At 38.7% G+C, this 27,197-nt stretch overlaps 1 protein-coding gene and 1 long non-coding RNA gene across 2 annotated transcripts; one reads left to right on the top strand and one right to left on the bottom strand.

Moving 5' to 3' along the window:
* Positions 1–20,434: 20,434 nt before the first annotated feature.
* Positions 20,435–24,166, top strand: LOC148802379 (uncharacterized). Its single transcript, XR_016082920.1, has 4 exons — positions 20,435–22,602; positions 22,706–22,774; positions 22,873–22,940; positions 23,032–24,166. It is a non-coding gene; the product is annotated as an uncharacterized LOC148802379 (long non-coding RNA).
* Positions 24,167–26,582: 2,416 nt separating this feature from the next.
* Positions 26,583–26,924, bottom strand: LOC148802378 (uncharacterized). Its single transcript, XM_088897885.1, has one exon. It carries the CDS (start codon positions 26,922–26,924, stop codon positions 26,583–26,585), a length of 342 nt encoding a protein of 113 aa, XP_088754011.1.
* Positions 26,925–27,197: the final 273 nt, after the last annotated feature.

Here is a 27,197-nt window from a genome sequence, read left to right as displayed (position 1 = left end):
CCAATTCAAAGAAAAAAAGAGAGAAAAGAACATCTAGTTCAAAAAAAAAGAGAGACAGAAAAGAACATCCAATTCAAAAAAAAAAAGAAGAAGAAGGAGAAAGAGTTAGATTGCAAATTTGATTTTTTTTCATTCTCCCAGCATGAATGGGATTTCTTGAATTGCAAGATCATATTTCCTTTTTTTTTTGGGTTTGACTAGTTGACTACTTCAAGAGCCAGTTGTATAATCCTTTTTGAACTGGGATTTCTTTTCCTTAAACAACTGTCTTACTATATTAATTAGTACTAATCCTTATCAAATAATGATTCTTGTGTCTAAATTAATTTAATTTCGTGCTCCATATTCTAGTGATTTCTTTTACATGTCTTTTGCTTCCTTTTGAAGTTTTCTTATTTTTTGGCTCCTATAATTGATTTTTCCTTCCTTATTTCTACCATTTGCCTCAACTAAGTTTTTAAAGTTCTGATTTTGAGATTTGCCACCACCTAACCAATTGCTCCTTGAGATTTGTTGATCTTGATTCTGTTAAAAACATAAAGGGGGCTGGCTTGAGTGAAAAAAAGGGCAAAGAGAGGTGAGATCATCATCGAGAAAAGTCAGAAAGTGACAACAATCTAATTTGAGTGCAGACATGTGAGGGAGTGTGTGAGGAACAAAAAAAAAGGCAAAGAGAGGTGAGGAACAAAAATTTCTTTTATTTTCAGCGAGTTTTTGCAGGTTATAAACATGAGTATGGAAGGAGAACCACAAGAGATTGACATGAAATTATTCATAAGGGTTGTTAATGAACAATTTAGAAAGTTGAATGCGAGGTTGGACTATTTGCAAACCCCATCTATTTCTAAATCCACTACAAGACGTGTGTTTGAGGAAGAAGAGGAAGATGATTCAGATTTAGAGGAATCAAGTTCTAGACGAGGCAAGAAGGCAGTTTCCAAAAGAGATAGCAATTTGGGTAGCATAAAGATGAAGATTCTGACCTTTCAAGGAAAGGATGATCTCAAACTATACTTGGAGTGGGAAAGAAAGGTTGAGCATGTATTTGATTGCCATGATTACTCCGAGGAGAAGAAAGTAAAACTAGTAGCCGTGGAGTTCATAGATTATGCAAGCATATGATGGAATCAATTGGTGATCAATAGGTGTAGGAATGAAGAGAGGCCAATTTGGTCATAGGAATACATGAAATTGGTAATGCGCAAGAGATTTATACCTGACCATTACTATAGAGATTTTCATAGAAAGTTGCAAGGGCTGGTTCAAGGTTCCATGAGTGTAGAGGACTATAACAAAGAGATGGAGATAGCCATGATTAGAGCAAACATAGAGGAGGACCGAGAAGCAACAATGGCTAGATTTATTGGTGGCCTGAACAAGGAGATTGCTGATGTGGTTGATTTACAACACTATGTGGAGATGGAAGAGCTATTGCACAAAGCCATTAAAGTGAAGAAGCAAATCAAATCAAAAGGGTTCAGATCTGGTTCTTCATGGAAGCCTAATTGGAAGGACAACAAGGCTGTCTCAAAAACAAAAGAAGAAGCAAAGTAAAAGGATTCGGTTGTTGTTCATAAAGGTAAAACCGAAACTAAAATTTCTTCTAAGTCGCGTGATGTTAAGTGTTTTAGGTGCCAAGGATTCAGGCATATTGCTTCTCAATGCCCAAACAAAAGAGTTATGGTTGTGTTGGAGAATGGAGAGATAGAAAGTGCTAGCTCAAGTGAGGATGAGACGCCACCATTGGAGGATTGTTCTGATGTTGAAGTTGTAGAACCTGTGCATGGTGATTTGCTGGTTACAAGGAGAGCCCTAAGTATACAACCTAAGGATGATGGTGATGAGGAGCAACGTGAGCATATCTTTCACACAAGATGCCATGTGAAGGATAAGGTATGTACGATGATTATTGATAGTTGAAGTTGTACTAATGTTGCTAGTACGTTGTTGGTAGATAAGCTGAATTTGCATACCATAAAGCATCCTAAACCGTACAAATTGCAATGGCTGAATGAATGTAGAGAAGTGAGGGTAACCAAGCACATTTTAGTTTCCTTTTCAATTGGAAAGTATGAGGATGAGGTTTTATGTGATGTGGCACCAATGCATGCTGGTCATATATTGCTTGGCCGACCATGGCAGTTTGATAGGAAGGTTACACATGATGGGTATAAAAACTGTTATTCTTTTGTAATGAATAATCGAACTATTATACTAACCCCTCTCAAACCTTTGCAAGCTTATGAAGATCAGATTAGGATAGCAAGAGAGTGCAAAATGAGAGAAGAACAAAAGTGTGAGCAAGAGGAAAAGAAAAATAAAGAAAGTGAACAAGCGAAAGGAGAGAGAGCAAGTGAGACCGAGAGGAAAAATGCAAGTGGAAAGAGTGAGGCCGAGAGGAAAATTAGAGAGAAAAGTGTACAAAAAGGAGAGAAAAGCAAGGGGATGAGTGCATTTGCTTAAAAATATGAGGTTAAGAGTGTCATGATTGCAAGGCAGCAACTACTTGTACTTATGGACAAAGATGTTTACTTTTCTACTATTGTCCTAAACCCCTCTTTGCCTAGTGTTGTTGTGTCTTTATTGCAGGAGTTTGAGGACCTATTTCTCGAGGAGATTCCCCATGGATTACCTCCCTTAAGAGGTATTGAGCATCAAATAGACTTCATACCCGGTTCCACCATACCAAATCGACCTGCTTATAGAGTTAATCCCGAGGAAACAAAGGAGATACAAAGGTAAGTGGATGAGTTGGTGCAAAAGGGTTTTGTAAGGGAGAGTCTTAGCCCATGTTCGGTTCCTGTCATCTTAGTCCCAAAGAAAGTTGGAACATGGCGTACGCGTGTGGACTTTCGAGCCATTAACAAAATAACAAATATTCAAGGACGAATCCTTTCGAGGAAGGAGGGAATAATGGAGATCGATGTGCTGGCCAAATGGATCAAGTTAATATTCCCAAATATTCTCAAGATCCTTTGCAAGGAATCGGTGGACCAATGACTAGGGCAAGCACAAAGAGGATGAAAGAGGCTCTACAAGGTTTAATCATGGAAGTGCGTAACAAAGAGGTTGTTCTAGAAGATTCTAAGACTGTTCTAGCAGTTTCCAAAGCTTCACCAAGGATAATCACCTATCTTTATGTGCAAGACGATGTGCAAGGCTTAGAACTTGAAGAACAAAGTTTGATGGGTTTGGTGCATGGACATGATAAGAAAATGCCCAATTCGCATGCTAAGATGTATTGATGGGCTTGTTTTGTCTTGTTGGGCTTGTTTTTATCTTGTTTTGTTTACTTTGACTTTTCTATGCTTAGTTGTCATTAGTTGTAGTCTTTTAGAAGGATTCATATTTCAAAGCATATTTGTTTTCCTAAATTAAAGGGATCCTCATTAGTTAGGTGTTTCCTGATAAGATAATCATTATTTAGGAGTTTTCTTATAAGATTAGGAGTTTCCTTATAAGATAATGATGTTTACATGCCTATATAAAGGCCACAACTATGTAAAATGAGATCATCAATAATACAGTGGTATTTTTAGCAAGCTTAGCCTTGCCTTCTTGTGTTCTTAGTAAACGAGATCATCCATTCCAAGAAGGGAATCGTTTCTTTTAGACATGGAGTCACTCTTTCCAAAGGAATGTCACCTAAGACACCTTAGGAGATAGAGAACATGAGAAAGACTCTCTATGACTCTATCGTAAGGAGCATCACGTATGCTATGTTGTGCACTTGACCTGACATTCCTCAGGCTGTTAGGTTGTGAGTAGAACCTCCCTCACTATCCTCAACTTTCTCCTAATTTATCTCTAATTTAGTAGAAAGCTTCTCTCCTAAAACTTATCTCTAATTCTTATTTATCTTCTCACCCACTTTTTATCTACTTCTATCTAAAGGACGTTTGAAATAAAAAACTTAATAATTAATTAAATATTCTAACAAAATTATATAATAAATTTAAAATATTTATTAAAAAGACAAAAATAATTATAATCGATTTAATAATATTCATATTATTAATAATTATATATTTTTACAAAATTCATCACGAAATTATGTATAAACAATATAATTTATGCTTTCTTGGACTATCAATCTAAATGTTCTTCAAAAAATAAAAATCTAGCATTAAAAAGGAAATATTACTTAAATATTTCAATAACTAAATATCTTATATAACAAAATATTAAAATTAATGTTTTCAATCAATAATTAATATATTTTAAATATTTACTAAATAACTTTCAATTACAATACATAGATTAAGATTTTAAATATTTAGTTAAATAGCTAAATATTTTAAATAACGAAATACTTAACATAACTAGACTTTAAATAGTTAAAAGAACAAAATTATGTATTAATAGTAATATAATTTTATGGATTATTAAATTCAACAAGTAAATAATATTTTAAAATTTAAATAATCATATTATTCCAATAAATAAAAATATTGTAAATAACTAATTTCATTTATACCAATTAATAATTATAGAAATTTACTTTAAAAAAATTAATGTTTATTAATAATAATTTATAAAACTTAATGTATATTTATTGTATATTTATATATAAGAAAATTAATATTTATTGTATTTCAGTAATTATTTATTATATTCTATGATAAATATATTTTCAATAATTTTGTATAAATCTATTTTTGTTTTGTTATTTAATAGAAAATTTTCAATACCTATTACATCAATTAATAATATATTTTCAATAGTTACTGAATAACTTTCAATTATAATACATAGATTAAGATTTTAAATATTTAGTTAAATAACTAAATATTTTAAACAACAAAATATTTAACATAACTAAATTTTAAATAGTTAAAATAAAAAAATCATGTATTAATAGTACTATGCTTCTATGGATTATTAAATTAAAAAAGTAATTAATATTTTATATTTAAATAATGATATTATTTCAATAAATAAATAATATTGGAAATAACTAATTTCATTTATACCAATTAACAATTCTAGAAAATAACTTTCAAAAAATTAATGTTTATTAATAATAATTTCAAAACTTAATCTATATTTATTATATACTTATATATACTAAAATTAATATTTATTGTATTCTAGTAAATATTTATTATTTTCTTTGATAAATATAATTTTAATAATTATGTATAAATCTATTTTTTTTTTGTTATTCAATAGAAAATTTTCAATAATTATTGGAGTTTAAACTTCTATTATTTATCTTTTTAAATTTAATTTATTGTGTATTTTTACTCTAATTTTTTAATAATTATTGATGCTTAAACTATTGTTCATGGGTTGGTTCAGTTTAGTTGTAAGTTGTTTGGCCAACCAAATCGACATGGTCAGGTTAGGGAGTTGGTCACTCAGGTTATATCAGTTTGGGTCGATTTTCGGTTTAGTCGGTCGGTTCAAAAGATTTAAACTTAAAAAATTAAAATTAAAATTTTAAAAACTACAATGACATTATTAAAAAAGTAAATTTAAAAATTAAATTTATGAAATAAAATATTTTAGCCTAGGAAAGTTTGGAATTTTTCCACTTTTCTATATTAAAAAATATATTTAAAATATAAAATAATAATATATATTTATGGTCGAGTCATTCGATTTTAGTCAATTTACAAATGGACAAAGCGAAACTAATCCAACCCATTCTGGTTAGCAAATTGTTGAACAAAAGTCGACAGGAAATACTAAAAATCAGGTTTGTGAGTTTCATTACTTTGAATAGGAATGGCAACGAGGCGGGGTGGGGATGAGGAGCCTAATTGGGAAAATTGCCATCCCTAAGTTTGATAAACAACCCTATCTAAACTTAATTATTATTATTTTTGTATTGTAAAAAAATTATTAAAAGTAGTATATAAAATATAAATGATTATTTATTATATAAAACAATTGTATACTATTACATGTTTCTACTATTTATCTTTAATTTAACAGAACCCGTTCATCGCACGGGTCCCTAGTAGTATATATATTAAAATAAGGAAGTCGAGAAATTTTCTCCTTTTTTTGAAATTTTTATTTTTTTAATTCCATATCATTTTTAAACAACCAGTGAGATGCACTTTCCCAATAACCTAAATAACCTCTTCTCCTAAAATTTCTCATAAACTACCTCCCCCACTATCCACCACTTTCTCCTAAATTATCTCTAATTCCTATTTATCTTCTAAATTATCTATAATTCATATTTAGCATCTCCACTTTTTATCTATATCTATCTAAAGAAAGTTTGGATTAAAAAATTACAAATATATCACGAAATTATGTACTAAAAATTTAAATTCTGTTTTTCTGGATTATCAATTTAAATGTTATTCAAATAATAAAAATTTAACATTAAAAAAATAAAATCTTATTTAAATATTTCAACAAATAAATATATTAATAACAAAACATTATAAATATATAAATAATTATACAAAAAAAATATTTAGTAATATGTAATAACTTTAAATAAATAAAATTCAAATAACAAAAATTTTAAATATTTTACATATAATTTAAATATTTAAATAACTAAATATTTAACATAACTAGATTTTAAATAGTTAAAATAATGAAAATATGTAATAAATTTACAAAATTTCTTAAATGTAGAAAAATAATTATAACATAATATATAAAGTAATAATAATTTACTATCTTACAAAATTAATAATGAAATTATGTATTAATAGTATAAATTATAATTTTATGGAATATTAAAATCAGTAAATGAAAAATTTTAAATATTTTACATATTATTTAAATATTTAAATAATTAAATATTTAATATGACTAGATTTTAAATAGTTAAAATAAAGAAATTATGTAATAAATTTAAAAAATTTCTTAAAATTAGAAAAATAAATTATAAAAAAATATTGAAATTCATAATAAAAATATCTTACAAAATTTATACATAAATTATGTAATAATAGTATACATTATAATTTTATGGATTATTATATTCAATAAATAATTAATATTTTAAAATTTAAATATTTTACATATTATTTAATTTTTTAAATAAATAAATATTTTAAATAACAAAATATTTAACATAACTAGATTATAAATTAGTAAAAATTAAGAAGTTATGTAATAAATTAAAAAAAAACTAAAAAGTAGAAAAATAATTATAACATTATATTGAAATTAATAATAATTTAATATTTTACAAAATTAAAATATTAATCTCATTAAGCCAGAACCGCCCTCCTTATCCTATCTGAGTGGATAGGGACAATCCCTTATCCTATTTGCTGATCTAAATCCCAAAACTGCCCTCCTTTAATTAATCTCATTAAGCCAGTTCGAATTGGGCTTTAGGCCCATTAAGTCTATCTACTCACTTACCCTCCAAACTGTTGCCCAGTTGGATATCCTTGTATGGCGTGAGACCCAAACATTGATCTACACATCAGCCACATGGGTTCAGCCCAGCCTCTATTACAAGGCCTGGCCGAATTCACTGTAGGAGAGATAGCGAACCCCTTAGTCCATCATCATGGGCTCTTAATGGGCCCAACATTTACACTAAATGGTCCTTGGGTCAAGCCACCTTATAAAAACCCAAGGATTTTGTTCCGCCACCGGAGGTCCCACATGTGTCCTTTGAGGGAGTAGCCGCGGGAGGCGGCGAAGAAGAAGAGGTCCCACCCCAGGAGCAGTACCTTCAGCCGCGCAGTCTGGCCCCACCGTCTTCCCACGGTTTCCTACCGAGGGGAGGGACGAAAGTGTCACCAACTTCCTCGTGGCCTCGCGGAGGAGCCAGCAGGCGGTCACTCATGGTGGTAAGTGTTTGCTTCCCTTCCCCCCCCCCCCCCCCTTTCTTTTCTCTCTCCTCCTTACTTCGGCTTTCTGTTGGTAGCTGAACTCTGCCATCCACGCCATGGCCTGTCAGACTGCTATTCACTCCCGGGATGAATTTTTCCAAGCTCAGAAGGGGAGCGAGGCCTAGGAGATGCTCGTTAGGGACCGGGAAGCACAGATCTCCCGACTATCTGAGGAGAGCGCCCGTTACAGGGAGGAGTCTTCGAGGGTGGTGGCGGAGATGGAGCTTTTTTGCGGAGCTTCTTCGCCAGCAGGTCCAGAGCTTGGAGTCTATGCTCCATGAGAGGACCTGCAACTTCGACGCTGCAGTGGAGGCAGAGCGGGCTAAGGAGGTGGAGGACTTCAAAGAGTCCCAGCAGTTCCACGACCTCCAGGTCGAATACGGCTCGAAGTCCTACCGCTCGGGGTTCAAGCTTTGTCGGTGGGTGGTCCGGAAGAATTTCTCCGATCTTAACCTTGAGGGCGTAACAATTAGAGACCTGGCCCTAGAGTCGGCGGACGCTGCGGAGGAGGAGGAGCCCAACTCCCTAGAGGAGAGTGACAAGGATGTAGAGGAGGTGGGGCCTTGAGGCTGGTTGCTCTCTTTTTTTCTTCTTCTGAAAAATGACTTTTGATGTGGTTGCTCCCGGGCGGCTGAGCCCGGTTCTCTTTCTTTTCTTTTTGCTTTACTGATGTACTCCTCCAGGCTGTTAGGCCCAATTTATTTTTTAGAACTAGTAATGAAATGTTCCTCTTTTTTCTGCTAAGTGTTGTGTGATTTACTCTTTTGCCGAAGTGACTATTTCACCCAAATTGCTAGAACTAAGAACCCGAAGTGGGGATTCTCGACTATCATCATCCCGAGCTATCCCCCGTACTTAGTAGGGGTGACTTTATAATGTACACTGAGGTGATCAACACAGTGAGTATGCCCGACCTGTATGCACCTGGGTTACTTAAGTTGAAGTCAGTTGTCCCTAGCGGGTCCAACTTGTATATCGGGGCGGGCTATGCATCATAGGATTCACACCCGAGCTGTTTGCACCTTTGGTATTAATACTAGCCTATGCCGATGAAGTGGTTAGGTCTTATATGGGGTCGAGGTCTTCGTTAGCTCGGCGTTTTAGCCCTTAGGCTGGGGGAGTGACTTATGGTCCACTCTCCTAGAGTTCGCCCATGCCATAGAGACGACTGGGTCTTATAGTGTCGAGGTCTTTTATTAGCTCGGCGTATTGGCCCTTAGGCTCTGGGAGTGGCTACAGTCCACTCGGCTCGGTGATTATAGGTAATATTGCCTTAAGTTGACAATATTCCATGCTCGAGGTACTTGTTTCCCTTCTAGGGTTTCGAGCTCATACGTTCTTTCCTCGAGCACCCACTTTACTCGGTAGGGTCCTTCCCAATTTGGCCCGAGCTTACCAACACCGGGCTCAGGCACCATAACTTTACGAAGGACCAGGTCTCTGACACGGAGGTTCCGCTTCTTGACCCTGGCGTTATAGTACTGAGCTACTCTCTACTGGTAGGCCGCGGTCCTAAGGAGTACACATGATTTGCTTTTCTGGAATGACAGTTTTAATAATGCTTTGCTTCAAAGCTTTGATATTTTCAATTTTGGATGAACATAAGATCACTATAATTGTGAATGCTATATCTCACAAAATTACGAAAGTCTATTAAGATTTGGATTCCTTTTATTTGTGATTAAGTTTCACTAGATATTTTGCCTTTGCATAACTAATGGCTGATGACATCTAATGAACGATAAATCTGCATTCTGATATCAAAGTTCCTTAACAAATAATGAAGTTCTTTCGAATTGTCCTTACGAGGGCTCCCTCATAAGAATAACACACCAAGGCCGGTAGCCCACTGGCACTACGATAAAGGCACTAGTACACAAGTTAATCAAAGTACTTGGAACATGAGCATAAGACAAAAAAAGTCACATATTTTCTTTTTTTATATAATAATTTGCAAAGTGAGCAGCTGTGGATGTTTACATAGAAGCCCAATTTTTCCTCATGTAGGTACATAGTGGTCACTAAGACCATTAGAGTACAGAGAATGTCAAACCAACACTACACGGATGTTTGCAATGAATCCATAACTTATCGCATATTTGCAATAACTCACTGCAAATCTGCGATGAATTCATACTCAAAATAGGTCGCGATGAAGTTCGGCTAGCACAAATCCGCAATAAACCTTAGACATACATAAAACTGTAATAAAGATTAAACGCGTGCGAATTTGCGATGATCTATAAGACATGCACGATTATAAGATAAACTTCGGACGTGCACAGAGTTGCGATGAACTCGAGACCGTTACAGAACCATGGAATCCCAGTAGATCGGGAATAAATGCCGATCACACATACGTCTTTAAAAATTACGTGTGTAGGTTTAATAAAAGCATACAAACGACGATATCACCCGCACCACGTCACTATAAAAGGCCACAAATGAAGTAGCATACATAGAGAATCCTTAAGGGAAAGGAAACCTTATCTTCAAAGGATCTCACTGGATACATGGCGAAACCTAGTGCTCCCTTAATAATCAAACATAAAGGAAAGATCTCCTTTCCTAATAGGAAAGGTCTCCATTTAAGTCCTTATATAACCTTTTCTTTCTCTCTATAATGAGGGAGAGCAATTCTCACAAGAAGCTCTCTCCCTTCTCTCCTCTCTTCCTCTCTCTTCCCCATGTCCTTTCTCTTTCCCGTCGCCTTTTGTGAACCTTATGAGACTGACAAACCTCCCTAGCCTTAACACACTACCTACATTAGAATCCCTGGCTACGTCTTCGATCTCTGGAGGGAAGACAATGTTTAAGAGACTTTCCATTGTTACGCTATGGAGGAAAATAGTGTTCTGACGATTCTCACTCTCCTCCTCCTCCTCTTCTTCTTGTTCTTCTTTTCAATCCAGTTTCGCCACACCTATTCTTTCCCGATCACTATTACAACTTGTTGCAGCGGTGATCTGTTTAGTCTCACGTTCTCTCCTCCTTCTTTCTCTCTTTCTCTTAGCTTCTCTACTCTCCCAGTTCATCGTCCCTCACAACACCATCCCTGATCTCTGTCTAAGGTGCTTCTCATAATCTCTTCCTCTCCATCTTCGCTATTACCCTATCATCCCCCAAATTTCTCACCTTCTCTCAAACCTAAATTGTATCCCCTGTTTTTCTACCTCCATCATTGGGCGGAGAAGACAATGGCATCGGCTAATCAAGCGTGCCATTCGTTTCTTGTAGTTGAACATGATCAAGATCCGAAGCTATCCTGTCACCCCACTGACACCCACCGTAGACACGTTTTGTCCTTAAAGTTTAGTTTGAGTTGGTTCTAGCATTACAGTAAGAATAAATCAGTCCACTTCGTCAATTATGCAGAGCCAAGTGGTAGCCATCACCTAGGGCATTTCTCTCCTCAAATTAAATGAAGCTTAACCAAGATCTGGCTGAAATCCCTTGTAGCATCGACTAAGTCCAAGCCGACAATCAACCCAGGGTTAATCAGCAATGTACAAGGGAATGGTGCATGGGTACAAATGAGTGTATGCGGTCATGCATTGGTGGATTCTCCTCTCATAGTTTGCCGGAAGAATTGAAGGTGAGATCTCACTCTCTCCTAGTGTTATCACCCATCAAATCATTTAAGACTAATCGGTATAATTAATTAATCTCATAAGCCCAATTAATCCTTTCATTAGGAACATAATGAAGATAATCCTTTGATTTGCGTTAGATTGGTGTGGAGTAGTGATGATAGATTTAGGCACTTGAATAAAGCCTTTTCTAAACGTCAAATACCAGCTCATTCCTCTCTTTCCTTTAGTAATACTTGTTTGGGATATTCTCAAACAAGGATTTCTTATCTTTACTGTCTTATTTATGCGCAATCCTCATCCTAGTTAGTTTGGATGCTAGGTGATGCCTACTTTATTGCATTAGTGAATATCATGAAATCTTTTTCTTTTTGTTGAGTAGTTTTTCCCTTATATGCATAAATAGTATTCGTTATATATGCATGCCTCTCATAATTTTCATCTCAAAGCAGTCTTTAATATTTTCTTTTAATATAATCCTTAATGTTCACTGATCTTCATAATTGATAATATAAAATATTATTTTTAGTAATTAAATGCTATAATATTATCATAGAATTTAAAAGTACAATTGTGTTTTAATGTTTTCAGTCATTTAATAGTTTATGTTCAAATTATAATACCCTTTTAAGTCTTAGGTACTAGATTTAATTCAGAAATTGGAACTTTCGACCATACTAAGAATTATAATATCACTGAAGATCATTGCTGAATTCTCAAAAAAAAAAGGGGGATAATCGTGTCAAAATACCATTCGAGATTTCAAAATTAATGAGTTTTGGCACCCATTTGATCTTCTTGTTAGATTTCGGAATTCTATATAATTTAGTGAAAATTCCATTTGATATTATTCTGTTCTATTTATGTAATCAAGCAGAATACCTATCCGACCTTATTGTTTGATTCCAAAATGTCATTTTATTTATGTAATTTAGTGAAGCTTCTATTTGTCAAACTTTGAAAATCTGTTTCATTTATTTTCTTGATTATTTTGCTTGTTAATATTTAAATTACAGTCCAATATTGTGATTTGTTAATATTTAGTCTTTCAAATTTTTGTTGATGATCTACCTGAAATTAGTGACTCTATACCGTTACCCGCTTGTGACTATAATGGGTGGGTCTAACCCAAATCCGACTCTGGCCAATCAAAGTCAAACAATTATCGTTATTTTCACTTATTGTGACTATTAACTATGATTTTTGCTTTGATGTGTTTACCTTAGCACCTAGTGTTTAGGAATTTACGTGGGGACAAAAATCTGTTTTGAGGTTTTATAGTAGAATCACCGTCACTTGAAAGGTTCGCTTTCGGTGGATTGTTACATTAGTGAATTTTATTTCTCATTACTCATTTTCCATATTTGAAATCATTACTTTGAACCCATGGCACAATTGCATAATTTAGGCATTACCCCTGGATTTTCTAACTAAGTGATTGTTTTCCCAATAACCCTCAAAGCACGCCATTAGAAAACAGTATTTCAGGTCAAACAGCTATTTCCCAAAGCACGCTTTTATCACAAAATGCTATTCCAGCAAGGTTTCCCATTCAAATAGTTATTTCCAAAAAACATAATTTCAATAACATTTTATAAAATATGTTATCCTCTACTCCGAAATTCTGTTGTTGTTTCTCAAAAGCATGGTTTTAAAACATGATTTTTCTTTTTTATAAAAGAATACGACTTTGAGTTAGGTTAACAAATTTTAAAATGAGTTTTTACGCATTCATTAGATATCTTGCAATGTATTTTGAGCCGTGCGAAGAAATTATGGTACACTGATATATTCTGGATAGTATGATAATAATCGTTGTTAATCGATATATTTTGATTTGTGTGATGAATCTTGACCATGCTTCTTATATATATATGCACTCTTATTCCCTGGAAACCCAAGAAAGGCCCTAGCAACCCCAAGCACGCTCTTATTCCCTAGCAACCCCAGGCGTACTCATATCCCCTGGAAAAGCCAGGCTTGCAATCTTATTTATTCCCTAGCAACCCCAGGCATGCTCTTATTCCTTGGCAATGCCAGGAAGGCCCTGGCAACCCCAGGCGTGCTCTTATTCCCTAGCAACCTCAAGCGCACTTATATCCCCTAGCAACCCCAAGCTTGCACTCTTATTCCCTGGCAACCCCAGGCACGCTCATATCCCCTGGTAACCCCAAGCTTTCACTTTTATTCCCTAGCAACCCCAAGCACACTCTTATTCCCTAGCAACCCCAAGCATGTTCATATCCCCTAGCAACCCCAAGCATGTTCATATCCCTTGGCAACCCTAGGCTTGCACTCTTATTCCATAGCAACCCCAGGAAGGCCCTTGCAACCCTAGGTGCATTCTTATTTCCTGGAAACCCCAGGCGTGCTCATATTCCCTACAAACCCCAGGTGTGCTCACATCCCCTAGCAGCTCCAAGGAGGCTTTGGAAACATCAGGTATGATCTTTGCCTAACTTACAAATACAAATACTTTGTTCAACTTATTAATGCGATGGTCCAAGCGAGAACAAACTTAACCCATCCCATGCATGCACAATAATACTTTGCTAAAAACAACATTCACTCTGATTATTAATGTCTTGATTTCACAAGAGAGCTCAAGCAGTATTCCCATGTGGTGACCAAAACTTTACCACAATGGCAACAAAGGCCTGAAGCTCATGATACAAGAGGCTAGTACGACAACATCCTCACTTATGATAATTACCTTAGTTATGACTTAGCCCTAACTAAGTCCTAGTCGTATCGCACGAAGGGCCTTACTTTCCTAACATGAAAAGATATCTACCCCACGCATGTGTAAAAAGCCACATCTGCCTGTACAGAGGCTCAACCTCCCTAATTATTTATGTTATGATTACCAAAATACCCTTCTACACTAGACGTAATTTGGGGAATCAGTGCGACACTTGGTTCTTTCCTATGGTAGTCTGCAATAAAAGCCTAAATTGTACTAATGTCAATAACCATTCACGTTTACAGTTCAAACAAAGTGGTACTCGATCCCGATAAAAGTTCGCAAAACACCCAACTTTAAATGATCGAATCTTATTTTGACGCTCGCACTAAATATCCAAACTAAGGAGCACGCATGATTTGTTTTGTCGGCATGAAGAGTTGCAATAATGTTTTCATACAAAGCTTTGATACTTTCAATTCCAAGTGAACATAGGATAACTATAAACGTGAACACTATAACTCACAAAATCATAGAATTCCATTAAAATTTGAAATCCTTTTATTTGCGATTAAGTTTTATAGGATGTTGTTGCCTTTTCATGACTGATGACACCTAAGTCCTAAAATGATGTTAAAATCTTATTTGAGCATGGACAAAATTACATGGGGATGCCCTAAAAATACTAACTATAGTGGGGATGCATTGAAATATGATGAGATATGTCAACACTTAGCTTTCCAAAGTATAATGAGATTCAATTTTCCTTTTTGCGGTGATATTTACCTCTCATATGCGATGATGTCTATTTTCTCTCAAATACAATATCAATTAAACATCAGTTGTGATATCATTTGACTTTCACAAATGCGATAACACACCCCATATCAATACACAACCTACGACATTATCACAAGAACAACAATATGTTACTCAAATCACATCAATGTTAGCATGTTCCAAAATCTTGCACAATAAATGGGGAGCTTTCCATCATCCCATATTTTAAACAGCCGATGTGATACTTGCAATGCCCTTTATTAAAGCAAAAGGGGGTTGTGTACTCTACCCGTAAAACATCCATGCAACACCCTCTCACTCACACAGGAGGAACGGCAAAGGTCACACACTCAGCAAACCTCACTTTAGTGTTTCTTGATAGAAGACATTCTATCAAGATATAGGGGGGTTGAACATTAAAGTAGCCAACTAATTCATTTCACTTTATTCTAGATACAATGATTTCTACAAGGAAACAGGGGGCTAAAGTACAAAAAGTATTGAGCTATACCATAAAAAATGCTCCTATGATTTTACTGTCACTTACATCTTCAAAAACAAAACTCCGATGACCTTGAAAACAAGTATGAGTCAACACGACACCCTGTCAAAAGACAGGGGGCTGAACTACATAATGAAAATTCTCAATTCCCATCCAAAAACATTACTAAGTTGAATACCACAGTGCTTATTAACAAGTATGAACTTGTCAATAAGCAAGGAGGCTATCAAACATACCAAACTAAAATTTTCCATAAGCAAAGTTTGTAGAGCATCTCACCAAGAACAGGAATGATCACCAAACCTAATGCAAAAAGATTAGGATGCCACAACATCTACAATTTTGTTCCTCATCGCCCCATTGCGAAACCCCGAAGCAAACACGATGAAAAAATGCTTATCAGTTTCCCACTTACTGATAAGCAGGGGGGCTAATGTAGGTACATAGTGATCACTAAGACCATCAGATTATAAAGGGTGTCAAACCAACACTACATGAATGCCTGCGATGAATCCATAACTTATCGCATGTTTGCAATGAGTTCACAACTCACCGCAAATCTACAATGAACTCATACTCAAAACAGGTCACGATGAACTTCGACTAGTGCAAATCCACGATAAACCTTAGACATACATAAACCTGTAATAAAGCTTAGACGTTATGAATCTGCGATGATCTATAAGACGTGCACGAATTTGCGATGAACTTTGGATGTACATGGAGTTGCGATGAACCTCAGACCATTACAAAATCGTGGAATTATAGTAGATCAGGAATAAATGCCGATAACACGTACGCCTTCAAAAATTACGCGTGTGGGTTTAATAAAAGTGCACCCACAAAATGACGACATCACCCACACTACGTCACTATAAAAGGAACACAAAAGAATTAGCGTATATAGAGAATCCTTAAGGGAAAGAAAACCCTATCTTCAAATGATCCCACTAGGCACGTAGCGAAACCCAAATAATTGCTCTCTTAATAGTTAAACATAAAGGAAAGATCTCATTTCCTAACAGGAAAGGTCTCCATTTATGTCCTTCTCCTTATATAGCCTTGGCTTTATCTCTATAAAATGGGAGAGAAATTCTTCCCTAGAAACAACACACAATATACCTTTGACCTAGGATTTCTCACAAGAGGCTCTCTCCCTTCTCTCCTCTCTTCCTCTCTCTTCCCCATGTCCTTTCTCTTTCCCGTCGCCTTCTCTAGACCTTCAAAGACTGACCAACCTCCATAGCCTTAACACTCTACCTACACCTCATATTAATCATATGTTCTAAACCTTGTCCCCGTGTTTCAAAATCCATTAGATCTTTTATCTCCGCTTCATATTCAGCCACTATCTTCCACTGGCAACCACATTCCTCCATAAGGGCTTCCAGCTTCTTAGTAGCTTTCGAGTGTCTAGACTTGACTATTCTTAGATGGAGGCGCACATCCTTTAGCGACTAACCAAACACAGACTGTGATCCCTTGAAACCAGCCATCTAGAATGAATTAGCTAACAAGATGACACGTTCCTCAATCTACTTCATATGGAAGCCCATGATTGAAAAACACTTGCAGGTCTTCAACCACCGAGCAAAATATGGCAATGAGGGTTCATTGCAGGGTCAATTCATGATGTCATCCATCATGGTCACAATAGTATTCAGGGTCAGCCCTACAACCACCGGGGGAAGGGCAGCAGGCAGTAACCAACTACTACGGATGACTACTAAAGCAAAATTTGCCACCGAGCTTGACATAGAATACCTGTCATTCCTATGAACCCCGGGATATGCATGGGGTTTATGGCTTCGTAGACTAAGGAGTCAATGTCGTTCTTGTCACAATACTCCATGAGCTTTTCCCGAACCAAATCAAGCTCCTCATCATACGACAACACCTCAACCGGCAACACCACCCCCGATCCTGTGGCTTCATCTTTAGGTTGGACCTCTGGCTCAGCGGAAGCTTCGGCCTCAATAGCAGCAGCAGGAGCGGAGGCCTCCTCGCAATGAGCCTCTGGCACTAGCATTTCACCCAGTGCCTCAGCTCACACCACGATGGTAGTGGCCTCTCACACTTCAACATCACTCCGATGTGACCTAGATACGGGAAGTTCAGATGCTCCCATAAGATCTTCTTCTTCCTGTGCCATGGTCGTTGGAGCGATACCACCAATGCCAGCATTTTCAGCAGCCTCCTGGCCCTGATTGGGAGGAACAGTAGATGTGTCCACCTCACAAGGAATCTGCAATGAGATAAATTACGAAAGTTAGTATGATAAGGCAATCGCAAATAAATGAAAAGCAAATATACACATACCTCCCCACTCACACCCTTGGGGGGGCTTCTGGGACATCTGTACCCGGCAGGACATCATCGGTCTCCACAAACTTCAAAACAAAAAACGAACAGGAGTCGGTTACAAGCAAGAAAATTAATCGTAGCAATAATGAAACAATAGGAGCAGAGAAATAAGTTCCCTACCGAGTCTTCTTCTTCTGACCCCCTCTTTTGAGGTCGGGGAGCCATCTTCTTCACGCATCCACTTAAAAAATGAACACAAGTAACCTTACGGGGAGGGACAACAACCGGTTACTGCGCTGATTCTACGATAGAGCAATCTTTCTCCATAGGTGCCAGAGCAGGGGCTCTTGCCAAGCCTTAGTCCGGCATTCCACGTCTGAACTAGTAGGCTAAGTACAACTGATGGCTGAGCTGGGTGAGGCACTCTCGCAGACCTCGGCCTCTTCGCCACTAGGGGTGTCAACGGTGTTCGAAAATTCGATTTCGAATTCGATATTCGACAAAATCGAATTGAATTCAAATAATTCGAATATCTAATCATTCAAATTTGAATATCCTATTCTTACCGAATAGTTAATAGGATTCGAATTCCGATATGACCTAATTCGATTTGATAAATATCCAAATTTCACTGATTATTTAATTCTTATATAATATATAAAATATTTTACATAATTTATATATAATAATTAATTTATATATTTATATACTTTATATCAACAAAATATTTATTTTATATATTTATTAATTATCAAAAATAATTAATTAATAGAATTCGAATCAAATTGAATATTTGAATATTTAATCGAACTCAAATTTGGATATTACTTTTCAATATCCATCGGATATCGAGTCGAATTCAGATATCGGATTTTCTAATCGAATTCGAATTTGGATATTACCTTATCTGATTCAAATTTAATCTGTTTATACCCCTATTCACCACAGGAGGATGGCTACTCTCTCCCTCCTCTAAGATCGGGTGCATCCCCTTACGCTTTCTGCTCACTTTCTTCAGGGAGTGCATTGTAGGAGCAACTAGTCCCTCACCTTGGTTGGCAGCATGACCTTTAGGAGGAGCTAAGATGTGTCGTAGGGGGTTTGATCTCATCAACATCTGAAAACCCCCAAACAATACAAAAAGGTAGGCAAAGTGGAAGGACTTGCAGCCCTAAACCCTCGAATACCCCGCGACAAGGAATCTCAAACACCTAGGAAAAGCAAGTTCATGGCGTCGGACCCAGAAAACATCCCCTCCCAATGGCCATAAGAATCACGCACCCATGTCATCGTAGGTGTGGTGGTGGTTAGGCTAGGGGTGATTATTTCCTCGAAAGATAGAGGAAGACTGGGGACGAGGAATCAAACAGAAGGTTAACGCGAAGAGGGTGAAGAGACGGTTGAGTAGGGAATCCAATGATAGGGTTAATCAATGACTGGATGAATGAATTTCGTTATGGAAAGGATCTCTATTTATAGGGAAGACCCCAAGATCCTTAAAGGAAGGAGCCAAAGGTGTTTGTCTTCTATTAGGAAACAAAATATTAGATTTGTTGTCGGTCATTAAGGAGCAATGCTAGGGTTTTGCCACGTGTTCTTATGGGATCTCTCGAAGGTTGACTTTCCTTTCTCCTAAATATCCTCATAACTCACGTGTACTACCGCCTTTCGCATCTCACTTAACTGACATGGCACTTGGTCAAGCGTGTAACTTGAAGTTTCACGTGGAACCAATATCCGGTCCCAATTTTAGGGAACCACGGCTCCATAACGGCCCATGGTTTATCGTGAGGTTGGGTATGTGTGAAACCCTTTACGGGTTCAACTTGTATTTGCTTTGGGCTTGCATTGTTGATGGATTCATTGCAAACCTTCGATGCACCATAGGTTCATTGCAGGCTTGCATTGCACCATAGGTTTATCATAGGAAAAGGTCAGCTATGGGCTTATTGCAAGCGTTCATATGGTATCAATCTAGTGTTTATTGTGCTCTGAGGGACTAAGCAAGCACTATGTACCTATATTAGCCCCCTGCTTATCGGTAAGTGGAATCTTATTGATAAGCACTCTGTATTCGGATTTGCTTTGAAGTTCTATGATGAGTCACTGAATACCTGTGCTTTGGATCTAGTAATCCGTTCTATTTTGCGGTGTTGTATGACTGGAGGGGGGTTGATTTGGGCATTGTCATCCCCCCTACCTGTACCTGTTAGTAGGTTGGGAGTCGATTATTCAAGTAGTTGAATGTTTTTGCACGTTATTAGCCTCTAGTAAGAGTTAGGTGTTTGTTCCTCAATTTCCTTTTATCTCTTCTGTAAATTATCCCACCTGTCTTTCGATGATTTCCTTTAAGTCAATGGGCAAATCTTCACTGGGTTTGCGAGTTTCAGCCCTTGACCATTGACAGAAAGGAAATTAGCAAAAGACATTATCGTAATTCTTCTAGTGTGGGCGGTGAGCCCCCCTGTGTATTAGGGTGATGCCTTTTGTGGATGCACAGTGTCGTTTGATGGTGTAGGTTCAATGGCCAATCATATTCGGTGATTGGTGGAAGTCGAAGAAGACATTAGTTGACGGTGACGTGGTGGGTATCATTAGCATTCTCTTAACTGTCATTCCGTAATTAATGTGTTGTTTCATCCTGCCTTCCAAAAGGCATATGTAAATTTCTTTAGTTTGCTTTTTTGTTAAGCGTCGGCTAGTGTCTCGTACTCATGCCTGTTTGTCTTATCCGATGTCGGTTGCCATTCCCCACACATGGAAAATGCGTTTAAAAGAACGATGGACCACAATTGATCTACTTTGTCTGATTGTTCTTGGTTGCTTGTTTTGCTCTCTATATCCCTTTACTTTCTCAGTAACTTTGTCCCTGTTTCAAATCCCATTTTTCGTCCATGGCTCCCTACTAGAAGAAGGCAGAGAAGAGGATTGAGTGTCCTTTTCCCGATTTTGTCAAGGAAGTAGATATGGCGGAGCTGCTATCTGAGAGGGAATTGACTGCGATTGCCAATGAGGGAAGTGGTTTTTGGCCCCCAATGCCAGTGTCTAGGGGCAGGTGAGGGACCTTCGATGTTATTGCCAGCATGGAGTTAATGTGCCTGTGTGACCACATCGACCGGTCCGTGGCGTACAAGTGTCAGGAGACTCAGACTAATAGCTCGAAATCAACTAACAACTATACGGCTTGGACACAGCATATCCTCGAGAACCCCATGTATTGCCGCATGTTATAGGATTCCAGGCTTCTCAGGTTTCTGGTAGGGAGGGGGTCAAGTATGTTAGGCACCTTCTAGAGCACTAGTAATGTCGCACCCACACCTTTGTGGGTCTGTTTGGGGAATTCACAATCACCATCGAGGATGTGGCCACTCTGTTGGCATTACCAGTTGGAGGTGCCCTGTCTTCTAAACATCTGCATCATGTTAAGTCTATTCCGGCAGATCTAATGGGGCTCTATGATGAACTTCTTGGGGAGATTACGGCGTACAAGGTTATAGTGGGCTGGTCCACTGCCTGGGGAAAGATGCCATTGGAACACTAGCTCGAGTACTGGTTCAAGTACCATGGTAGGAGGGACGTGATGGTCCATGTGCGGATACTCAATGTCATCTCGCTGCCTATGTTTTGTATGTAGACTACCGATTTCTTTTATCGGGACTTTCAGACTATGGCTTGCTCGCAACCTTGGTCCCCCTTGTTGTTCTTGCTGTCAATGGCCACCAACTTCCTCTGGCTTTGATGTTCTTGGGCTATTTGTATGAGCAGATGGACAATACTATTCGGCAAATGATGAACCCCTCCTGCAAGAGGTGCATCAGATATATATGTTCGCCATTCTTATGGATGTTCTTGTGTGAACACTTCGATCTCAGTGTCACACCCTGTCCTCTATCCTTAATGTGCATTGAAGTTTCCACTATGGAGGGGAACAAGTTTGAGGAAAAGGTGTTCGAGGTGTGTAGAGGGACGCGCTAGCTCCAAGCTGGTAGGCAAAAGCATTTCAAGATGAGCGAGATCGATGTCAGGTTAGCTTCACTCGATGGTTTTGTGTGGAGGCTGTACACACAAACAGTGTGCCACGCTAAGCCTTTCTGCGTTGGCATGCCAATTTCGAAGGGCGGCGATTAGCAGTGCGTCGTCGATGTAAAGAGCCCTGCCGCGAGCGCAGTGCAGTTAATAACTTGGCCAAGAATCATCGCATATCTTGATCGTGCAGGGGAGGCCCAACTAACCGTTTACCGACCAGACCGCGTGCTTCATCAATTTGGTTACGATGACATGGGTGCTCAGTTCTTGAGGTCTACTAGGGAAGACGTCTTCTGGTCCTGGCATCACGATTTAGCATTCCCTAGGTGTACATGGTTTCCTATCACTGGGTTTGCGAGGGCACAAAGTTGTACTTCCCTTCAGTTTTCTTACCTTTGTACGCTTTTTGGAGGCCTCCTAGAGTTATTGAGTGTTGACACCCGCCTCTGTCATGTCATGGCTCCCCCTGAAGTCCATGCTGCCAACTAGGGAGACAGTCCCATTACTGCTCCATCACCCGTACTGCAGAGAAGGACGATGAAGCGCAATGGCAAGCATCCAATATAGGAGGTAGAGAGTAGCCGCCTTCTAGTGAAAAGGCTGAGGTTAGCAAGAGTGCCTCGTCGAACGCTCCCGAGCTCGATTCAGCTGCCAGTTGTACCGTGGACTACAACCTTGGATGTGGCTTCATCGCAGGCCCGGGAGTGTCATTCTAAGGCTAGGCAACAACCCTCTGCTCCGATACCCAGCGAGGGAGATCACTCAAACGTGGGAGCAGCGTAGTCGGCAATCACTCTCCCACCTTAGAAGGTTACCTGTGTCCATTTTTCAAGCAGACATGTGAAGAAAATGGATCCCCAACCTCGAAAGAGGGTGCCGGAAGTAGAAGATTTGGTACACAACTTATTCTTTTAGTCCTCTTTATTTTGCTACCATTACATATTGATTTTATAGTATGTGACTAAGCCGTGTTCAGTTGGTTGTGTTTTTCTTGAAGTCTGTTGGGACTGTTGATATTCCGCCGAGCACGGAGATCCCAGCAGCCCCTGCAAAAAGGGCGGACTTGGTAAGTAAAATTGTCTTGTCGATGCGTTTGTTTTTCAGTTGACGCGATTGCATGTTGTGATTATAACTAATTAGCATTCAGTCTTTTTTATTTTAAAGTGTGTGGACACAAAGGAGGCTTAGCCTGGTGCAGAGGCTTCAGGAGTCCCCCTATTGTGGACAAGGAGGTACGCAAAAGTTTGTTCTTTTTTATTGTTGTGCTGCTTGTGTCGTGTTCAGTTTCATCATACTGATTGCTTTTTTTTCACATCATCACAGGCTTCATTTCCTATAGATCTTTCTGGTGTGCCAATCATGCCTATTATCAGGCAACTAGTGGAGGATCTAAGATCATTGTAGCCCCCCAGTCATGGTTTTAGAGCTGTTGAGGACACTGGAGATGGCATTGCTGCTCCTGATGCTGTGATGCGGGAGGAGGGCCAGGTGGCCATAGATGTAGACCCAGTGATTTGCCGTGAAGAGGTCTCCACTCCTTCACTTGTCAAGGTCGAGGCCCTGTAGATGTAGGGGTCAGGGCTCCTACTGAGCCAGAAATTCCCGTTGCGGGAGTTGGGGCCCCCGAGGACTTAGAAGATCAGCCTAGGGATGGGGATGTGAAACCTGGGATTGTCTTCCCATCTGAGGAGTTGACTCAGATACGATGGGAACTCAAGGAGTATTGCGATAAACACGATATTCCTCCCTTGGATTGCGCATGGAAGTTCAAGGTCATCGCAAGGGCGACAAGTACTCAGTTTCCAGTTTGGTGGTGAAGTTTGCTTTGACGATCGTACGGGCTGGATGGTTGCCAGCTGCAAGCCAACATCCGATGGTCGTAGGGCCTGCACTGAACACCATTACGACCATAGACCGCATAATGAACCGATCTGTGGAGGACCCTTCATGGTCAGACTTCGTTTGCTGGCTGGAGGCCTGCAGATCCTTTGTTGTCATGGGATTCGACATGTTTCAGATCGAGGAGCGGGTTGTGATGTTAGCCCATGTGTTTTGGAAGACTGGTCTCAGGGTATCGCAATCCCTCTTGTTTCATTCGATGAAGGGCGCATGCCTTCTTCGAAGAGTAGCCGAGACTAGTATCGCAAAGGTTACGGGGAAGCTCAAGGCTCTTATGGCTGAATCTGCGAGGCAGAAGAAGATCCTAACTGAATATGAGGTTGAGTTGGAAGATCTGAAGAGCATCGAAGGATATAGCTAGGCCTTGGAGACCATCGTCGCTATGAGGAAGGAGTGGACCAATGTGTGAATTTTTGTATTCTTTGTAAAGATATTTTTTGAACTAAATATAATTATTACCCTTGTATTTCGTTGTTACCTCTTGATATTTTGATTGTTTTGCACCTGAGTGGCTTTATTGCTGTTACGCATTCCTTGCTGTAATTAGTAACCTCAACGCATCCCAACTACTTTGTCTATGCATGAGTAGGGTTTGAACATAATGTTTGTATTGCCGGTCATTAAAAGATAATCAATGTCCACTGGAGTCTTAATAAAAAAAAGGATGTCGATTGTGGGAGGAGTTTCTGATTTCATGAGATACGGTGCTTATGCTAAGTACAATTCAAAACTTAATTGTAGACTGATAGAGAAAGGGCCCAATTCCCAGAATGTGCTACATGTATGTTAACATTAGGTCGTGCCCTCCTGAAATGAATTGGAAACATTATCACGTTGTAGATGCTTATCGAACATTTTGGGTGAACTTTTGAGTCACAGGCCCAGCACGATCGTTAAGTAACATGGTGTGAGTGTTCAAAATCGCAAATTTTATCGAAAATAGTGTCAACTAAAACCTAAACCTAAGTAATATACTGTTTTGTTAACCCGTATCGCGAGCGAATGCCTCTGTATCTCAAAATGCTTAGACAGAAGAAGGAAATTTGCTTATTTTTCTGTTTTTTGAAACATCACTAGGTGCGATAAGGTTATCTTGGTATGATATAACAACACCATAGAAAGGTGAAATTGAACCTTTTAACAGGGGAATATGACTTCTTGGAGAATGAAACAAATGTCATCAAGCACAGAGAAGATAAGTCTTGAGCGATATGGTTAGGGCTCAAGGCAGTCCTTTGTTGCATTTTGTGATGAGTTTTTGTCTTCACTTGAGGGAAGTATTTGATCGAGCGTTGTTCATAGCAAATGTTATCATCTATGTCTCAAATTGTTGCATTTATAAGTTAAACTGAGTATCTGTATTAGGCAGAGAAGATACCTGATATCACTGAAGCGTCCCTAGGATTGCCAAGGGTGTGAGTGCCCCTTAGTTTGGAGGCTTAGCATAAGTGTTAAACGTCGTTGAGAAGAAAGAAGTTGCAAGTGTTCCACTATCATTGGAAGGCACTTCACAGCTATTTTTAGGAAATAATTGTAATCAGGTGTTTTAGGATGGATCCCCCGGTAGACTTTACCATAATCAAATATTAAGACAGGCATAGTAAACTTTATCGCATGTTGCTATAGAAGAAAACAAAGTGTTATTCCAACATCCGAGATACTATTAAGTGTGAAGAAGTTATCCCAAGAAATGTTGTGTAAATAAGTAGATAATTATCATGCCATAGAAAGGGAAGTTTGAATGAGGGGTGAAGCCCTTTAGTAAAGTGTTGCCATTGGTTCATGGGAAGGGTGGAGTTTGCTCCCCCTTAGACCATTGCGTTTATAAGTTGGATAAAGTATTACCATAAGAAATAAATAGGAACCATACTTGATATTGATAAAGCTCCCTAGGGGTTGCTTGGGGATGTGAATACGCCTGGGATTTCCATGGAGTCTGGGTGCATGCCTGGGGCTGCCAAGTGATATGAGCGCGCTTGGGGTTGCTAGGGCCTTCCCAGGGTTGTCGGGGAATTTAAGTGCAAGCCTGGGGTTACCAGGTGATATAAGTGTGCCTAGGGTTGCTAGGGAATGTAAGGGCATGCCTGGGGTTGCCAGGGCCTTCGCATGGAGCATGCAGTATCCTAGGCAGACTAGGGTATGTAAGAACGCACCTTCCGGAATAGGGCCTTCACATGGAGCATGCGGCATCCTGGGCAGACCAAGGTATGTGAGAGCGCACCTACCGGAATAGGGCCTTCGCATGGAGCATGTGGCATATTGGGCAGACCAGGTATGTGAGAGCACACCTGCCAAAACAAGGCCTTCGCCTGGAGCATGTGGCATCCTGGGAGCACTAGGGTATGTGAGAGTGCACTTGCCGGAAGAGGGCCTTCACGTGGAGCATGCGGCATCCTAGGCGGACCAAGGTATGTGAGAGCGCACCTATTGAAACAGGGCCTTCCTGGGGTTGTTAGGGAATTTAAGTGCAATCCTAGGGTTGCCAGGAGACAAGAGCATATGAGAGACATCACCAATGGTCAGTACACAAGTTATATTGATCAAAGCACTATAGCAACAAATAGTTATTAGTTGATTATGTGTATGGATACATTAGGGCTTTATCGCTGTAATTGAGAAAAATGAAGACTTTATCTCATGGTTAGGACAGTTAACATATGCATCAGGAACTCATCGTATTTATTTGTAAGCAAAATACCATCTCATGAGAATGCTCAACAAAAAACAAAGAATACTTGTATAATATCTTTAAAGCAAATACATGAGACAACAGCATTACGTCTCGTACAATACTACTGAAAGTAAGGTTTCAACCAATAGCCATTTATTGTTTCGTCTTGTTCTCTTGTATCTGTGGTCTATAACACATAGTAGCCAGATGAGTGAGCCTCTTTGATCACATGCAAACCTTCCCACGTTGGAGCAAATTTTCCTACTGACTTGCCCTGCCTAACATGGAGTGATGTCTTGAGCACCTAGTCTCCTTCTCTAAACTTCTTGGGTTTCAATAATCTATTAAAGATTGTGCCTAAGGCTTGTTTGTATTTGGTTTGCTTTTGTAGTGCCTTGTCCCTACTTTCATCAATACCCTCCAGTGTTTCTACGAGGAGTTGATCTATGTCTTCTGGCTTGAACCTTTTTCCCATTACAAAGGCTACACGAGTGGACACAACCCGTATCTCTGCTGGTAACACTGCATCTTGGTCGTACACTAGTAAATAAGGCGTCGCTTGTGTACTTTTCCTAATCATGATGCGATAAGCCCAGAGGGTTTCTGATAGCTTCTCTGACCAATCCTTTTGATTGTCAACCACCATTTTTCTCAACATTCTCAGTAGGGTCTTATTGGTGGATTTTGCTTGGCCATTTCCTTATGGGTAAATACATCATAGACATTCCCAATCTTGCACCATATTGCCCTAGAAGGTCCCAGACTTCCTGATTCTTGATGGAGAGGCCATTGTTTGTCAAAATCCTCATTGGGACTCCAAACCGATGAACTATATGTTGCCTGATGAAGTTTGCTATGTTTTCTACACAAATCCTTCGCAAGGGTAAAGCCTCTGCCGACTTGGTGAATTAGTCTATGG

This window comes from Nelumbo nucifera, chromosome 2, assembly GCF_055504915.1.
Source record: "Nelumbo nucifera cultivar China Antique chromosome 2, China Antique-T2T, whole genome shotgun sequence".
NCBI classification, from domain to species: Eukaryota; Viridiplantae; Streptophyta; class Magnoliopsida; order Proteales; family Nelumbonaceae; genus Nelumbo; species Nelumbo nucifera.
The sequence above is the reverse complement of the archived record's forward strand: the minus strand, read 5'-3'. Positions and strand labels throughout refer to the sequence as shown.